The sequence below is a fragment of the Oculina patagonica genome, chromosome 4 (assembly GCF_052425735.1).
Source record: "Oculina patagonica isolate OP01 chromosome 4, crgOcupat, whole genome shotgun sequence".
In the NCBI taxonomy this organism is placed as follows: Eukaryota; Metazoa; Cnidaria; class Anthozoa; order Scleractinia; family Oculinidae; genus Oculina; species Oculina patagonica.
In genome coordinates, this window is record NC_135761.1 from 20,619,969 (window position 1) to 20,638,867 (window position 18,899).

The 18,899-nt window shown below is 40.7% G+C and overlaps 1 protein-coding gene across 2 annotated transcripts; it reads right to left on the reverse strand.

Annotated features, from left to right (window-relative positions):
- Positions 1 to 6,038: 6,038 nt before the first annotated feature.
- On the reverse strand, positions 6,039 to 18,899 carry LOC144651661 (uncharacterized). Of its 2 annotated transcripts, none has more exons than XM_078511611.1 (12): positions 18,675 to 18,899; positions 15,562 to 15,784; positions 14,756 to 14,872; positions 14,349 to 14,617; positions 13,586 to 13,772; positions 12,276 to 12,643; positions 10,338 to 10,927; positions 9,385 to 9,651; positions 8,538 to 8,665; positions 7,757 to 8,001; positions 6,794 to 6,886; positions 6,039 to 6,123 (listed from the first exon to the last, which is right to left on the reverse strand). In XM_078511611.1, the coding sequence occupies exons 1-12, from the start codon at positions 18,757 to 18,759 to the stop codon at positions 6,062 to 6,064; spliced, it is 2,634 nt and encodes an 877-aa protein (XP_078367737.1). In that variant the 5' UTR covers positions 18,760 to 18,899; the 3' UTR covers positions 6,039 to 6,061. The 2 variants fall into 2 exon arrangements, with proteins under 2 accessions (XP_078367737.1, XP_078367736.1); XM_078511610.1 differs by having other exon boundaries at positions 14,756 to 14,884; positions 18,675 to 18,898.

Consider the following 18,899-nt stretch of genomic DNA (forward strand, 5'->3'; position numbering starts at 1 on the left):
ATCAGATGAGATGAGTGTTGATATGGTTTCATGGAGGGTGTGAACTCCCTTACGCCTTCAGTCGCAACTCGTCATCTCCTTTTTTCTCCTTGACGACCCCACCCCAGCTCCTCCCCACCCCCACCCCAGCTCCTTCCCGACCCCACCCCAGCTCCTCCCCACCCCCACCCCAGCTCCTTCCCGACCCCACCCCAGCTCCTCCCCACCCCCACCCCAATCCCCAAACTCTCCAAATATCAGACATATGAGATCAGTGTTTAGCTTTCATTTAAGTTATTATTTAATTTCTCTTACAATACGCGGTTAAACATACCCGCCATTTTTACTTTACTTAATGAACAAAATATATAAAAGCCATTCCCTATCAGAAGAACGCTAAATTATCCGCTTGGAACAACGAAACTATCTTCTGACACTTCTATTTACACTATTTACAAAATTTCACGTCCAACGACTCATTCTATCACATTGATTTGTCACTGATAACATCAATCGCGCACTGAATTTACTTCGGTTAAAAGTGACAAAATGGCGAACGCGTAACTCTTAGTTTTCTGTTAATACGCGTTCATTTCGTTTCAAAAAAATAAATACTTCGTGATAATGTACACGGGTTGCTTTAATTAGCAACAACTCCAAAGTCTTCAAATGGTTTACCAACAACTTAAACTGAGTCTTCAAATGGTTTACCAACAAATTAAAAGTTTTCAAATGGTTTACTTCTCCGAGGCCAATTCTTTTTCTGTTAGTAACTTCATTATAAGTTGTTCATGTTCTGGCTCAACGCCCAGTTGTGAGAACTCGGCAATCGTTGCTATGTCCAACTCAGGTTCATCTTCTGAGTCTCCATCGGAGTATTCGTCGTCTGAGTCCGAATCCAATAAATAAGGATCTTCAGGCATAATTAGAAGTTGAAGTTGTTCCATTGTCAACTTGTTGGGTGCGTTTGACTGGTCTGTCTCAACGGCAACCAGCTCCTGCTGTTCAATGGATGCAACGCCTGGGTCATTGTTAAATTTGTCTTCCATTCTCAGAAGATACTCGCTGTAAATTTGTGCACTGGGTTGTTCGATTGTCAAATAATTTGTTGCGTCTGTCTGGTCTGTCTCAACAGCAACCAACCTCTGCTGTTCAATGGTTCCCAAGCTTGGATCGTTGTTAAGTTTGTCTTCCATTTTCAGCAGATGTTCGCTATAAATTGCTGCACTGGGATGTCCCATTGTCAAAGTATTCGTTGCGTCTGTCTGGTCTGTTTCAACTGCAACTAACTTCTGGTGTTCAATGGATGCAACGTTTGGTTCGTAGTTAAGTTTGTTTTCCATTCTCAGAAGATACTCGCTATACATTGTTGCATTGGGTTGTTCCATTGTCAAAGTATTTGTTTCGTTTGACTGGTCTGTCTCAACAGCTATCAACCTCTGCTGTTCAATGGATGCAACGCTTGGATTGTTGTTAAGTTTTTCTTCCATTCTCTGGAGATGCTCGCTATTAATTGTTGCACTGGGTTGTGCCATTGTCAACTGCTTTGGTGCATTTGTCTGGTCTGTCTCAACAGCAACAACTTGCTGGTGTTCAATGGTTCCCAAGCTTGAATCGTTGCTAAGTTTGTCTTCCATTCTCTGGAGAAGTTCGCTGTAAACTGTTGCACTGGGTGGCGTTAAAGACTGCGTCTCTGTTTTCACCAATGGTGGTGGCGTGGTTGGTTTTGTCATTGGCGATGGCGATGGCGATGGCGATGGCGATGGCATGGCTGGTTTCATCACAGGTTGCATCATTGCTTGACCAGCAGCCGGCGTCTGTATCGAAACGGTTTCCTCCTTTACCGCACCTGCTGTAGGAGCTAATGGCCTCTTGACATCCACCAGGCTACCAGATGAAGTCGTCACAGGATTACAAGCATCAGCCTGCTCGTGGTTGGTTTCCGTGGTTTCTTTCTGTGAAACTGTAAAGGTTGCCTGTGGTGCTTCAACTCCTGTAGCAAATGGCCACTGAAAACTCTCAAACTGTCCAAATGGCATTGAAGCCGTAACTGGCTCTTGCATCGTTTCCATTATTGCCTCTAGCTGTGCAACACAGGGCGTGGCCGCCGGTACTGGCTCAAGCTCTGTTTCCATCTCTTCCACTGGCTGATAAAGGAATGATTGCATAACGTTCTCCCATGCAAATGAAAACTTGTTAAAAACAGATCCCTGGTTGGTTTCCATTGCCTCTGATTCGCTTTCGCCAGATGAAATCTCACTTGGCTTTTGGTCTATATCCATTGGTTCAATCTGTTCAACAGAGATTCCACTCACTAATGGCTGATTAGTTTTACCCGCAACTCCAAATGGAAATACCACTGCCTTCTCCTCTCCGCCTGTCTCCATTGGCTCAGGTGATACAGTAAATGGCTTTTCTAGCGGACTCTCCATTGCCTCCATAAGCTCAGGGAGCACTGTTGCAACTGTCTCAAGTTTTCGTGCGTGTACTCGATGTCTTTGTCTTGAAACATTTCTAGGAGGCGAACACTTTGACCTGGTACTTATGCTTCCTTCAGCTTTTCTTTTAGCGTTTCTCAACTCTGATGGCGGATTTTGTGTCTTTCTAACAGAAGCTTGGTCGTGCCAGGACTCGTCCTCGCTGTCTTCCTCGATCATTGCTCGCTTTCCTCTAGAGACATCGATCCGATCTTCAGCCGAAGAGTCTCCAATGGTCTGAGATTGAAAGACTTGTGAATCTGAACAGACATTAGCAGACCACATTTGACTTGAATGCGCAAGTATCGGAGATTTCTCCTCTTGTTCCTCAGCTGTAACACGAGCGGGGACGTACATATCGGCTGGTCGAATTAAACGTGGCATGGCCTGTTCTTCAGCTGGTGTAGATGGTGCATGAGCGTGTGCCTTTTCTTCTGCCTCGCTTTTACACTCCTGAGTCCTACCAGCAGAATCCACATTAGAAGCGAGAGATGATAATGGCATAATCTCTGTGTGTGTTTCGTCTTTGGCGGACAACTCAACCTTCGTCTCAACTCGTTTGCCAAAAGTCGGAGACGCGTCCCAGCCGCAACTGAACAGTTTTGGACCAGTGTACACACCAGTCTTTGATGGAGTAGGTGCAGAAACGTTCACATGTCCGGGTGAGTTGACACGTGGGGGTACTTTCTTTGGCTTCTCCTCTGTCGCGCTTTTACGCTCTGAAGTTGTGGCAGCAGAATCCACTTTGGAAGCGGAAAAGGATGGCTGCATAACCTCTCTGTGTGTTTTACCTTTAGCGGACCACTGAGCCTGCGTCTCAGCTCGTTTGCCAACAGTTGGAGAAGCGTTCCACTGTTCTTTTCCAACCCCAGACTGCTGCGAGGAACTGAACAGCTTTGGACCAGTGTCCATTCCAGTGTTGAGTGGAGCATGCGAATTCCAAGCTGTCCATGGCGGCACACCGAAGCACTTAAATAAACGACCTCGCTCTGGCGTTACTGCATAAGCAGGTGAAGGATAGGTGGCTATAGTCTCTTTCCTGACACTGCAGGAGGAGCGTCTATCATGTTGGGATGTTGTTGCGTGTTTCTCTCCGCTCACTCGAAGACGGGATGTTAAATGACAGCAGCGGAAGATTACAGCTGAAATAGCGTTTCTGATACGAGAATACAATCCTTTAACAAGACGCACTAAACTAACTCCCAGGGTTACATGCTCGTTTTGTCGTTGGCATTCGTTCCTGCTGTCAACGATCTCGCTATCCACCGAAACATTATTCATGTTTCTTGAAGCTGAATTCGAAAACCTTATGTGCGGATTGTCAATAAACGGCGCCCCTTCTTCGCCTTTGAGGTACGCAACAAATGCAGGCTCGGTGTACGGCAGGTCCGCCGTGCTATCTCCGTGAATATCATTGAAATCCTTCCACACGCGTTGAAAATAAGCGTAAATTTTACGCGGCACAAACAACAGCGCATATACCACAACATTTCCAGCGCGACGAAAGTGGCAGTAGAGCTTGGTTCTTACATTCCATTTTTTTTCTTGGCGTTGGTTGCTCTTCTCTACGACCTTGCTTTCTGCTGAAACGTTCTTCGGGTTTCTAGAAGATGTCTTCGAAAACCTAATGTGTGGATTGTCTATAAACGGCGCCCCTTCTTCGCCTTTGAGGTAAGCTATAAATGCGGGCTCCGTGTACGGAAAGTCTGCCGAGCTATCTCCGTGAATATCATTGAAATCCTTCCACACGCGTTTACCATAAGCGTAACTTTTACGCGGCACAAATAACAGCGCATTTACCACAGCATGTCCAGCGAAAAGAAAGTAGAGGTAGAGCTGGGATCTTTTCTTCAATTCTTTTGAGGCTGGAGCATCTTTGTGACAGTGAACACTGTTATGGTCACTAGCAACAGTTTTTTCGACGTTAATGTCAGACACCACTCGCCGAGTAGGGGCAACATTCTCTTCACTTCGAACACTGGCGTTTTTTACAGTTACTTGCTCCACAGGTGGAGGCGGCGGCTGTACTGAAAACAAAAACACCTCTTGCTGCTTGCAAGTAGTCAATGAGTTATGCACAGTCGTGTTGGTCTGATTAGTTGTTTGCATGAAACGACGACGTTCTACAGATAACTGGTTTATTACAGGCTGTGGCGGCTGTATTTTAACCAAACCCGCCTTACGCTGTTTGTTAGCTGATGTGTTTTTCTTTTCTGTGAAATTTTGCGCAGTCCTGTTGCTTTGATGAGTTGTTTGCATCAAAGGACGACGTTCTACAGCTAACTGGTTTACTACAGGTCGCGGCGGCTGTATTTTAACCAAACCCACCATGCGCTGTTTGTTAGCTGATGTGTTTTTCTTTTCTAAGAAATTTTGCGCAGTCCTGTTGCTTTGATGAGTTGTTTGCATCAAACGACGACGTTCTACAGCTAACTGGTTTACTACAGGTCGCGGCGGCTGTATTTTAACCAAACCCACCTTGCGCTGTTTGTTAGCTGGTGTGTCCTTTTTTTCTGTGTAATTCTGTGCTTTCTTGATGGTCTGTTGAGTTGTCTCCTTAAAACGACCACTTTCGACATTGTTAGAAGTCGTTTGTGGATAGCAACCAGGTACTGGGTCTTCGCCTTTTATGTGCGCAATCGATGCTGGTTCCGTATGCTGCTCGGCGCTCCGGCGATGTCCGTGAATATCATTAAACTTTTTCCACTCGCTTTGAACGTAAGTGTTAACTTTCCGAGCAAAAGATATCAGATCTTTTGCGAAAACAATGACCACAAAAGGAATACAGAGGCAAATGGTAATAAACAAATCGCGAAAAAAAGGCTTTTCGCGCTTCTGCTTTACATACATCTTTCTCTGACTCTGAACAAATTTGTTCTTTTAGTTCGTCTGTGACGTTTTTCATTTTATCTGTTTCGTCATTTGCACTTGCGCGTGCAGTCACGCGCGACTCGCCGCGCGCTCGCTGATTCAAGCATAATTAAATTAACTATTTGATCGTTAACCTTTGTTTGAAAATGATCAGCAAATGCTAAACAGCAAAATAAAATTCTGCTATAAAATGTATGGAATATTTCAACCCAAAGAAATTTGATGGTTGTAAGAGCGCGCGTTATCGCTTTCAGACAGCGGTGGTAAAACAACTGACGTTTCACGTAACGGTCAAATTTCTTGTTCGCAGTTTGGTTCTTTTAGACGATCAAGAAGAATAATTATTGACAATTTCTCCACTTTTTTAAGACAATTTACATTTTGTTTGATTTCTTCGATACCACTCCCTACAAAACTTAAATTAAACACAGTCAGTTCCAAATTAGGCAGGATTTAGACTGTGAAAAGTGAGCTGATCAAGTTTTTTGTTCTCAGGCCTCGATATTAAACCAATGAAAGCAGAATTCTGATTATACCTTTTTTCTAACGATTGCGCGTAAGGCAAATACGTTATCTCTAAAATATTTTGGCTCGTTGTGTTGTCAGTGAACGAAACCCTATACTTTGACGATGCGCAGGAATTTAGACTAACTCCACCTCAGTTTAACCGGGAAACAGGGCTAATCATTAACTAAGAATTACAATTTCAACCTCGAAATTAAAAGAGAGTTTTCCTACCTCCTCTTGATGCAGATCCATATGAGAGTTATAACAACGACGAGAAACAAGCCGATAGCTGGAGAAACAAACACAAACCATAAGGTTTTTCGATCGTTTTATGACCATAGTCTTTCAGTACTTTAAACCAATCAGAACACGCAGTAAAAATATGGAACCTACGCGAAGCGCGGGAAAACGCACGAAACTCGAATCGTGATTGCTCGTGATTGGTTGAGAAATCTACTTCTCTGTTCTGATTGGCTAAAGCACGTAGCGCTCGTTTTTTGAAACAATAATGTAGACCTCGGCAAACCATAGTACTAACTATGATGTACACTCACTCATTATGGCTCATGGCCGGCTTGTTCGATTACCGTTAACCCATGATTAAAGACGACCCCGAGTTTAATTCCTCGTGTTTATACGGGAAACAGGAGCTCTTAAACTTCGTTGTCTTTACATTTTACTGCTACAGTGATCGATAAATCTATTCTTAAATTTAAGGACTGCGTGTGTCTACTTGTCATAGATGTTCGGCAAATCTTCGCAGAGATCCTCACGTCAATAATTGGGATATACGAGTTCTTAGAGTTCGTTATCTTTACATTTTGAAGCACTACTACATTGATCGATAAATCCATTATTAATTTAAGGACTATGTTGCCATAGATGTGCGACAAATCTACACAAAAAAACTAGCAACACTCGCGAGAACTCTAAAAAAATTACTTCATTATACGACTTACCTATTGCATTTATCACAGCGATTGCTCCAGCGCATGAGACACCAAGAGCTGCTCTGAATGACTCCACAGAACACACCTGGTGGGCAGACGGGTCTAGAGAAAGATAGAGAAATGGTTGATGCAAAAACAACAATACATCCATAAGCAAAATCTGTTCTAGCCTTTTCTAGCCTGCCGTCAATCATAACTATGGCGATAGCCAACAAACCTTGAAAAACAGAAACAAACATAACGGATCGAAACACCAATCACTACTGACAGACGTGACTTTTGAACCGATTTAGATTTCAACTTCTGTTTCATGAGAGGTCCGTTTAAATGATAAACGGCAGCGAAAAACGTAAACCGTCGATTGATTGATTAACAGACTGACTGATTGATTGAATGACTGACTGACTGACTGACTGACTGACTGACTGACTGACTGACTGACTGACTGATTGATTGACTGATTGATTGATTGATTGATTGATTGATTGATTGATTGATTGATTGATTGATGTTCCTTTAGTTGAAATTGTAAGACACTCCTAAAGGGGCAGTGTCACCAACATTTAGTGCTACTTGAAAATGCCATGAAAGTGTTGGTATTAATTGGAACTCCAAGGATAGTGGTCGGGACTTGCTAAAACGCACTGTACAAGTAAAAGAAAATTGTCAAAAAAGTGGTTTGCCTACGGACTGATAGGAAAGAAGTGACCTAAATCTTTGAAAAGTTGTTTTCAAGTTTGACAGTGTTATTTAAAAGAAAATCACTTAAAAACCACTGATTGCGATTTATTCAAATCTTGGAGAATGAATTTACGCCTATCCTTCAGTTTTTGTTAAAAGGTTATTTTGTTGATCAGAGAGTGCACCCTCATACTTCTAGCATAGTTAACACAAAAACTAACAAAACTTCTTGTGATACTGCCGCTTTAAATGCAAGTCTTGATCATAGGTAGAAGAATACATGACACTTACGTGATCTACCATCAGTAGGTCTGCTCCCTCCTGGCCACAGAATGCTGGTTTCATTCATTTCTAAACACCCTCTGCTTTTGCCACAGTGTTCATACATGTCAGGAAGCACACGTCCCACTGTCGCCTTCCTGCTGGAGAAGCGCTGTGCTATCTCAACAGTGGGAAGGTAACGCTCACCATCTCTGAAAATCACCCTGCCTGACACACCACTGAAGTTGGTCTGCTGTAGATAGCTTTTCAAGAGCCTGTAAAGGAACAAAGAGTTATTGAAATTCTATGTGATATATTGGCCATTGGAAAAGAGTTCCTTTTATTGACCCTTTTAAACCTTTACTCCCAAATTGACTGTTAAAATTCAAAATGATTAGGATACCAAAATCCGTAATAACAACTTGTAAAAACTTGTAAAACCACCTTGTACAGCATTATGAACAGTACCACATGGAGGTACTTCTCAGTAGCTTTCATTTGGATGGTCACACATTAGGGTTTTATACACAGACATAAAATTACAGTAGATCCACCTTGAACCGCATAATTAAGAGTACTACGTGAAAGTACTGCTCAATAGCTTTCATTTAAATGGTCACACACTAGGGTTTTATCCAGACTTGCCTTGTACAGCAAAATAATACAGAAATTATGCATAGAAGTCTTGGATAAGAGTATTGCTATGATGCTATTAAGAAACCATAGTAGAACATGGAGCACACATGTTCTACTAAAATTAAATGATACATGTATGTAACAACTTTCTCAGTGAAACAAAAAAAATACTCACTGTGTTGTGTGATTAGTTCTTATTGTATCCAGCCTGGCAGGATAAGACTTAAAGAGTTTATCCAGCGCCAATGCATAGGCCCACACAGCATCATGGGCAAAACTGGCATATCCTGATGGTGTATGACCCTACAAAATATCAGTTACAAGGTATAAGTGGGGGCATCACTGCAGTGCAAGCATAATTTGGACACACAAGCACTGAATATTCAGTCAAGTGTTGCAGGGTTTTCAGGACGAGTGGACAAATGGGCAGGAGAGTGGGAGTGAGGCTGAAATGTAAGGGAGGGGAAAGAAAAATCTTTTACCATCCAGAAGTCCTTTTTCACTCAAGTTTTTTTGTTTCAAGCGCTCACTCGCCAAAACTGCCCTCGAGTTACACAGTGACTCGTAATGGTATTGTGAAATGCCATGTATTTACTTAGGTTATTAGAGCAGTTTTCATTGTGAGCACTAAAGAAAGCAAGTTCTACATTGTACAATGGTCAGTCAGAAGAAACACAATCAACACAATAAACCAATAAGAACACAATGCAAACTTATCCACATAATATTTTATATTCTAAACAGTTATAAGTATGGAAAACATGTTGCCCATTGGTATCACAGTTACAGTAACGCTGTAGTTTTTGCTTTGATTTTGCATCAGATTGGTTAAGGAGGTGGTAGGATTTGAAAAAAAAAACAAAAAAAAAAAAAACAAAGCATAGTTAAGTATGCAAACCCAGAGCAATTCCTCTCAATTAACACTTATTTGAAAGCTGCCCTTAGTTTTGCAAGTGCAGTGCATACTTGACAATAGTGGCAACCAGATAGAAAGATAAACTTAGTACCGTAGATTGAATCACCTGTTTCTGAACTCTCTTTTCATATTCTTGTCTCCACTGACCCACAGTACCTCCGCTGAGTATTTTGGTCCAGTCAGTACCAAAGAAGGCATTAGAGAGTGAGAAATATCCTCCACTGACAAACTCCTTCATGTCGGCACTTGAGCAAGGTACATTCAGCATCCCATCAGTTGTGTGGCCATGCAGATCAGCAAGATCCACATGCCACCAGCTATCTGCTAGCCATGAAGGCAGAAACCAAACGTAGCCATTCTGTGGAGTCAAGCCCTAAAAAAGCCATTCAAATAAGATAAGATGGCAGTGCATTTGTTATACACTGTACAAAATAACAACTGAATGCATAAATTTACACATAATGTACCCTAATTGATTTAGCATCACAGCAGGCTCATTTCACTAAGCACCTCTCAAAATAATATTAAATGCCCCTAATGCCTTTGAATAATTATTTCGTTTAATAAGCACTCATACATGTATTATTAGTAATAAGCCCCTATTTTAACAAGTCCTCACTACAACAAACTTTCCAATATTGCTATGAGTGCCTCTATAAAAAACAATAGCATTTTGCACTGGGCACAACCCTCCCAGCTTTCGTACACCTTCACGTTTAGTTGTACGTCTACTTGCTAAAAATGGTAAAAATTTAATAAGCACCCAGCCTCGAATAAGCGCACACCCGCAAGGTCCAAAAATTTAAATCGAATAAATACGGTAAGACCATTTTAGTCGCCATGGTGACTAAAATTTTGGAGCTGGCAACTAAATTAGAGCCAAAGTCACCAGCCTGGCGACTAAAATTGAGAAGAAGGATTGAAAGGGTGAGCTGAATTTAGCCACTAAAAGTTTTCACTGGTGACCAAACTTGGGCAGTCGGTGGCCAAATGGCCACTAAGGAAAAAAAAATAAACTTGGAGGGTTGTATATACAATAACATATTAACATTTTCTAACCTGCTTATATGCTTCACACACAACAGCTTTTGCCAGACCCTCAAACAAAGTAGCAATGATAATCTTTGCTGAGCTCTCTTTCAAGGACCTCACATAAGTCTCAATATCAACACTGTCTTGATTTGCAATCTGTCTTGCATAAACAAGGTCAATCCCTCTGCTCTCTAAATACTCATGAGTGTCTGTCACAGTCTGCGACACATAGTTGGTATCTGTCAGTGTTGCATACTGCTTCCACTGAAAGAACTCAAATATTGTGGCATAGGCAAATTTAAATTCAGCATAGCTGGGAGAGGTTCGGAAGAAAAGCGGGTATTTGTCACGATCTGCCAGTGCAACACCTTCCACACTGTAACCCATGACGATGGTATTATATAAAGGTGCAACTTCGGCAATTATCTCAGTTTGAACTGAACAGGCTGGACCTAAGATACCGACTATTGATTTATTGTGTGCCTGTGACATGAACTCAATGAATGCATCGAGAATGAGAGCTGTTTTGCACTGGGTGTCTTCTATGATGAGTTCTAAGCTGTAACTACTGAGAATCTTGTTATCTTGGTTGATTTTCTCTAAAGCCATCAATGCCCCTAAGACAAAGAACAAGATAATTTATTTTGAATTCACTGCACTGCATTACTAAGGTGGCTGATTCATCGTGGAGGAGACACGGTGGCCTAAATGGTTAGTGCACCGCAATCCGGATCGAGTGTTTGGAGTTCCAGCCCTGGCTGGGGTCACAGTGTTGTGTTCTTGGGCAATACACTTAACTCTCATAGTCGATGGACTAACATCCCATACAGGGAGGGGGAGTAGAAATACTCCTAGCTACAGAAACCGGGAAAGGCTATGGCAGTATGGGCTGCATGGCTTGAAGCTTCCCCTTTTGATTTCATTGTGACTCTTTTGCCCAGGGAGAGGACTCACAAACAAAAGGGACAGGGAAATGAGTCTACAAATTTTAAGATGAACCCCCCCTCCCCCCCCCCCCACTGCCCCCCTTAAGAAAGGACCAGTGAGATTACTGTTATGTGGGTGTGGCTCAAATTTATTTTTACCTCTTAGATATACCAAACACACACATAATGTCAAGTTTGCTTTAATAGATAGCCTAAAACCAGTAAACCTTTGAACATTTAAACACTGAAAACTTTTAGCTACAAATATGCACAACAAGCATTCCAGCACTCCCTTTGCCACCAAACCTTCCTGCGCTGTCTACATTCCACAACTGACCACATATAGTTCAACTCCAAGATCAGTCTCAGTTGAAACATTCAAGGAAATATCTGTTGTGGTTTAATTTTATCTTTGGTTTAAAATTTTTCAAACCAGTTTGATTTTGATTTTTCATTGTCTTATGTTCATTAACATAATCTCAAACAAAGGGAAATCAAAATCAAACTGGTTTGAAAAATTTTAAACCAAAAGAAAATTAAACCACAACATATCCATATATTCCCATCCAAGGAGTAGGAGAAGCAGGGTGGGTTCAAAAGCCATGGAAAGTTTTTAAAGGAAAGTAATAATTTCTGGAGGGATTGTGATAAAAACTTCTATGGGAGGAGTCTGGATATTTTCTGGAACAGCACAATTGACATACCATAATATTCTTAAACACTAGCCATGATATATTGTTATTCCTGAGTTTTGATTGATTTACAGGCCATGGTATAAGAGCTCATATACCAAGGACCACAAATTTGGTAGGTGTACACATCGAGAAAAACCAGGGAGTTATTCCATTCACACTTGTTGGATATGAGATAGTTATAGCCAAATCAGAGCCATGCACCTCATTGGCTATCTACCATCTCATATCCAACGCACACTCATGGAATAATTATTTGTTAAATGTACCTCTTACAAACTGACCTGCAGTCCAGCCCACCAGACCTCCCTAATCGCAAGCAACCTTATGACAAAACATAAACTTACCCTGCAGAATTCCAGGCCTGCTCCACACCGCGTCCTCACTGACTGATAATGGAAACATGCCTCCAAGATAAACTGGCACCTTGTTAAGACTGCCAGGAGGCAGCCATGACATCCAAACATCTCCAGTCTGCCGTACCCAATCACAAGCAACTTCCTGGCTTGTTAAATTACCTCCGCCATTCTTATGTTTTTGCAAGAGGTTATCAAGCGTGTCTTTGTCAAAGTGCATTTTTGACAACAGGTAATACACATCAGGGGCATTGTCTTGAATTTTTCGCCAAGAAAATTTATGCAGGTGGCTAGGGGGGAAATCACAGTTGTAATAATCCTGCTGAGATGATATGGCTTTGATAAAGGACACACCAGCACTGAAAAAAAAACACAACAAAGTTCTTTAAACCTTAATATCAATCAGACAAAGATTGTTGAAAGGCAATTGTTGTAATTGCTTGAATAAATGGATTTTAATTAGTACACTGAAATATACATATAATCTGATTACAGTACAAAATAAAAAAAATAATGATCCCTGTTAATTACTACACTGGCCACAAAATTTCTCGGAAACACCTTTGTTTGTATTCAAGAGTTGTGCTATCACTAACATGTACACTGGTAATGTCTGATCTAGCTTACATGTATAGCTTTATAGTGTGCTTGATCTGAAAGCTTTGATTTTACAGTTTATACACATGCAAACATGTCAAGGTAGAGCTGAGGTCAAATGAGTTTGATCCAATTCTTCATGTAGAAGCAAGATGGTTGGTCGGAGTTGGCTCTGAACTCATGTGCCTGCAGCATGAAGAAGCAAGGCATATTGTTACTCGCCCTCTCCCTGGCTGGGTTGCTAGCTAGTCTATCACAGTTTACCCCCCCCCCCCAGGGGGGTACTCCGGGATCAAAGTGACGGGGATGAACGAATGGAGGCAAAACTCAGGACCCAAAAAAATCCCTAGGTCTCCCGACATTACCAAAAAAATCCCTAGTCAAATTACCCCTTAATTGCCAAGGCCGCGCCAAGGCATTTTAGTTTGATTTTAATACCTTAAAAAATCCCCTATTTAAATCAAGTCACCCAAAAAAATACCTGCCAAATTCTCCTACCCAAAAAAATCCCGGAATCGAAAATCGACCCCCAAAAAATCCTTCGCACATCCCCGTCACTTGGATCCCGGAGTACCCCCCTGGGGTTTACCCCCAGTACTTTATCAGATTCCCCTGACATAACTTGCCAATACCCTAGTCCTGGGTGAAGAGCCACTGTGAGAACAACTGTACAGGATCTTGTCCATAAACACAACAAAACATACCTGCATGCAGGAAAGCTTATTCTTGTCATCTTAGTTCTTGAGACAGCATTGGGTTCCCAGTTGAACTGCAGGTATGGCTGACCTATCACTCTTCTGATCACATGTTGTAACTCAGAGCCTAACCATGCTACTGATATATTCAAACCAAGGCTGTTGATCTGTTGTCTGATCACTGATCCATAGTGTTCTACAAAAATAAAAAAAAAATCACTTGAATATGTTGTGGTTTTTTTCTTGTTTTTTTCACCAGTTTGATTTTTATTTCCCTTTGTTTGAGATTATGTTAATGAACATAAGACAATGAAAAATAAAAATCAACTGGTTTGAAAAATTTAAAACCAAAGAAAAAATTAAACCACAACAAATATATTCGTATACTGTCTAACTGCAGGCAGAAATAGTATGATAAGGGGTGGCAAATGATTTTTTTTTTTCAAAAATAATGTGTCCATCAAAATATAAGCCAAATTCCATAGGTTTCACTGACTCATATTTTTTTTTAATTTATGGTTTGTTTTTTTGTTGTTTTTTTTTTTTTTTGGGGGGGGGGGCTGTCTCGTAGTCTTGATTTCTTTTGCAAGGCTAAAAAAGTCTAAGGCTTGCAGAAAAGATAATTATGAGTCTCAACTTTTCACAAAGTTTCTGATTCACCCTTTGCCACCTCTACATGTACATTATGCACTATTTGAAAACAAAATTTATGTATAAAATTGTTTTAAAACATAAATGGAAGGATACATACTAAGGTAAAGTGAAAGCTTACCTGGAAAATCAGCCAAGAGAACTGCACAATGCAATGCGTTATCACCATCTCTGCACTTTGCACCATGAAGCCAGCCATTGTTACAACCAGTTACACCTTCGCAAGAGTTTTTATATTCTGATATATTTATATAAGAATTGAGTAGAGAGGCATTGTGTAATAACTGTCCTATCACTGACTGCAGTTCTAATGCTCTCCAACTATCGGCTATGATTCTGCTGTCATTCCATAAGCTTTCAACAAAAGAAGTTGGTAAATACCATCCAAACCTGTACGACAATAACAGTAAAGGCTTACTGTGATTAAATTGTTATGATATTAGTAAAATTTAATTATCCATCATCGTCATCATTATCATCATCATCATTATCATCATTATTGGAGTTTTTGACAGGTATATAAGTTACCTTCCATGATCAGTGATGGTTCCAGCTTCATCCACCAACCGATTGTCAACCCACTTGTCATACTGATAACCAGGTGGAACCCAGACCTCTGTGTTGATCATAACATCTGGAACAACACTGGTTTGACAGCTGAACATGAAAACAGAAGAGTATAAATTTTGGCGACAATGTATATGTTGTGGTCTAAATTTCTCTTTGGTTTAAAATTTTTCAAACCAGTTTGTTTTTTTGTTTTTCATTGTCTTAAAGTTACTATCATAATCTGAGGTAATGGAAAAAAATCAACGGAAAAACATGAGTTGCAAGAATGTAAAAATTAACTCTGCACAGAAATATCAGCAAAACAAAGGATTCTGAATTTACACTTCTGAGTTTGTAAAATTAAATAACCTTGTATGCTCCATAACCAGAGGACTAGTGTATTACCCCAAAATTTGGTACCATTATTTGGGTCATAATTTATTTGGAGAAAAGCGTATCCATGAAAAAAGAGAGGGACTTTAGCATTCTATTATTTCATTACTCAGCAATTCAGGAGTTCTGTTGAGCCTTGTCATAATTGCCCCTGTTTGTTTGTTTGTTTGCTTGTTTTTTAAACCGGTTTGCCCAGGCTGAAAGTATGTTTACCAAAAAGAGGTGAACAAACTTTCAGTCATGGAAAACCAGTTTCAGGGGAAAAAATTTCATGCAAAACAGCTTATTACCAGAGGGGGATATCAACCCGCTTGGTACAAATGTGGTACTAGATTCAGAAACAAGCTTTCCTTGTTCTCTTTTAATCAGCTCTATACGCATGAATTTAATACCTGTGATTTCCACATCCTGTTAACTTTTGGAGAGCTTTATTGACTGACAATCCAGATTCATCAGGGACCATAACAACATCTTCATATCCTAACACTTCCTCTAACAATATACGTAGCACCTGAGTAGAGATCTGTTGAGATGCTCGTCTACTATAGCTCAGTTTCAATGGTAATAAAGAGATGGAATCACCATACAGCTTGAAGTGTCTTTTTGCTGTGTGTCCTGAATAGTCAACAAAGTCAAGAATGACTATATGTTGGGTATATGTTATTGGTATAATATGCGTTATCATACGCTTAAAAAAATAAAATTGTGTTGTTCCCCGGACGTATACAAAACATGGACCCGGGTCCATGGACCACCCCTGTGGACCCGGTCCATGGACCACCTTGTGGACCCGGTCCATGGACCACCCCTGTGGACCACCCCTAATTTTCGAAAGAAAATCAAAGTGTAGAATGGGGACAGGGTATGAATTGACGGCAGGTACTAAAACACAAAACAACGAAATGAAACAAAACCAAATTAGCGAAACCACTGAAACGACCAAAACGAAACCGCCGAAACGGTTGAAACGAGCGAAACGAAACATAATCAACTAGGACTCCGGTTAGTCTGTTTACGGTTAGCTGGTAAAGGTTTTGCTTGTTTTCGGTGATTTTGTCTTGTTGTCTAGCAGAGTATTTTACTAAGCAAAAGGCAATTATGAAGGCTTTAGGTCGGGTAAAAATATTTGATTTAAAAAAACTGTACATTCGGCGGTTACATGCAATGTCTGAGACATGTCTAGATTTTATGCAAATTTGATCCAGTCACGTAATCAAACGTAAATATTCTTACGGCAGATTCTCTGTTTTTAAACATCGTTATTCTTTTGAAATAGATTTATAATGCTACAAAGAACTAAAACGAAATCTTCTTGTCTTTTGAGGCCGACTGTAAACAACGAAACGTACCAAAAATGAATATATTATGATTGCGTGCATGATCTATAATTTGCATAAAATACAGACATTGAATTCCCTTGGGGCCACATCGCACGTTCAAATTTTAGCGCTGTGACAGCCATGCTTTGAAAGAGCCAATCAAAAAAATTGAATTTTCTTACTTGGTCAGATCTCGCCTTCCGGCGACGAGATTACTGTTTCAGTTGTTTCGGCGGATTCGTTTTGGTGGTTTAGCTTGTTTTGGTCGTTTCGTTTCGGTGGTCTCATTTCGTTGTTTTGGGTTTTGGTACCTGCCGTCAATTGATTTTCTTTCGAAAATTAGGGGTGGTCCACAGGGGTGGTCCATGGACCGGGTCCACATGGTGGTCCATGGACCGGGTCCACAGGGGTGGTCCATGGACCCGGGTCCATGTTTTGTATACGTCCGTTGTTCCCCTTTGTACTTAAGCATTTTGAAACTCCCCTTCACCTCCGAATTTTTATGACCTTTCTCGGGAGACCATGGATATTCCCAGAATCGCACCAGGGATAGAGCAGGGATTTCCCCCACCTACTATGAATATAACCCCTGGCACTTTCATACAAAAAAATTGAAAATAGAATCAAAAGAACTTTTTAGCAGATAAATTTCCTCCTTGCTAATTGCATAAAACTGACAACTTGACATCTCAATTAGCGACAGCCCTGACATTATACAACCACTCTTAGGTCAACAAGCTGTTAGTTACGTTGTGTAAGGACCTGTTTACATGGAGGGAGGGTGCTCCGGCTAACCGAGTTACCCGGCTAGAAGGGATGAAACATAGCCCGCCTTTACATGCAGAATTCACAGCCCTTCTACCCGAGTTGAGACAGCGTCATTGAAGCGTGTCACAGCGTGGGAAAACCATGTAGCTCCAAATGATTTTAGAAAAATATGACTTTTTACTAAATAATCAAGGCTAGCCGTCTTCAAACTTATTTATTTTTATGTGCAAGCTCTTAGAACTTTAGTACGTCCATTTATGGGGAAATTCAATCGAAATTGAACAGTCTTTGGCCGCCAAATTGAAATTAAATTTGTTGTTTCGTGAGTTAGGATAATCATTCCTACTAAAATTTCAAATTTATTAGCTCTTGCTCAAAGAAAAATTTTCCAGCCTACAGATAAAACTCATTTGATCTAATTTTGGTCAAATAGCACTGTTTGGGTCCAGAATGTATACATTTTATGCCATTAATTCAAATTTAATTTAAAAACACGCGCGAAAAAAACTTATCCCGGCAAGCCGGGATAGCTCGGGCATAACCGTTTACATGGCAAAAAGCTATCCCGCCTAGAAGGGTGCCCCGGGCAAGTAGACCGAGTGCCCCGGCAAGGTGGGTTACCCTTCTAGCATGTAAAGGCTTCAATACGTTTTCTTAAGAAACGTATGAAAAGTTGGCTCGCCCAGGGTAGCTCGGTTAGCCGGGTAACTCGGTTAGCCGGGGTACCCGCCTTCCATGTAAACAGGCCCTAAGACTCAGACACTCTGTGCAAAATATGTTACAGCTACTGTCTCAAACAAAGTAATCTGTTTTCAGGGTTTGCAGCACTGCATATGATGGCGTGGCGTCTGTGCCTCAAAACCAAACATGATGACATTGGTCTGTCTCTGTTTTTTTTTTTTTTTTTACTTTTCTTCTCTGAAAGCAAATTAGCAAATTACTTAACCACTATGGTTGATTGTATAAAGGCCTTTATCTTATTATATGAGATAAGATGAAACCTTTAAAACAAAATAGAGGTTTCATTGGCACTCAGCCAATTATAAATTTAACTGCTACTTTGTAACTTTAATAACATTTATTTTTTAAATCGAGAAACATCAAATTAAGTAAACCCTTTTAAATTTGTTAAAATAAAAGTAATTTTGATGCTACTTTCACCGCCTAAAAGATGAGGAAATGAGCAAATTATAAAATAGAGTTGCATCTTTCCGGTACAGACGTGAAAATGTAGCAAATTTTATGCGCATTAACGCATAAAAAGTTCACATTATGATCATTCATGGACTTATAAACATAGCCGCGGGGAATCCAAATTCTTTGTGTCAACAACAAATTAGGGAAGGAAAACAACAGACGTCAAGTTTAATTTAAGAATGGCGGCTACTTATACAAGTTGCAATGGTAGCTAACCTTACCTATAAAATCGGTTTTTAGACAATTTCCAGACGCCCTAGAAACTTCTGTTGTGACGAGCACGGACAGAAAAATCCAGGTAATCATCTTGCTTCGTCCATCGCCGTGAAATCCAACCCTTTCACTTCAAACTGTCCATGTTTTTATGCAGCTGTACAAATCACTGCCCACGAGGAAAGGAATGGGGAATATTGTTTTGGACGGGCAGCCATACGCAAACAGCTAGA

What these genes read in the sequence shown, in the direction of transcription:
- LOC144651661 (XM_078511610.1), bottom strand. Translation starts at nt 18,759, where the DNA reads ATGATTACCTGGATTTTTCTGTCCGTGCTCGTCACAACAGAAGTTTCT. An exon ending in ACAGGATGTGGAAATCACAG is followed by an intron (nt 14,885 to 15,561) that starts GTATTAAATTCA and finishes TTTCATGTTCAG; the next exon opens with CTGTCAAACCAGTGTTGTTC. An exon ending in AGAACTAATCACACAACACA is followed by an intron (nt 8,002 to 8,537) that starts GTGAGTATTTTT and finishes GTTCCTTTACAG; the next exon opens with GCTCTTGAAAAGCTATCTAC.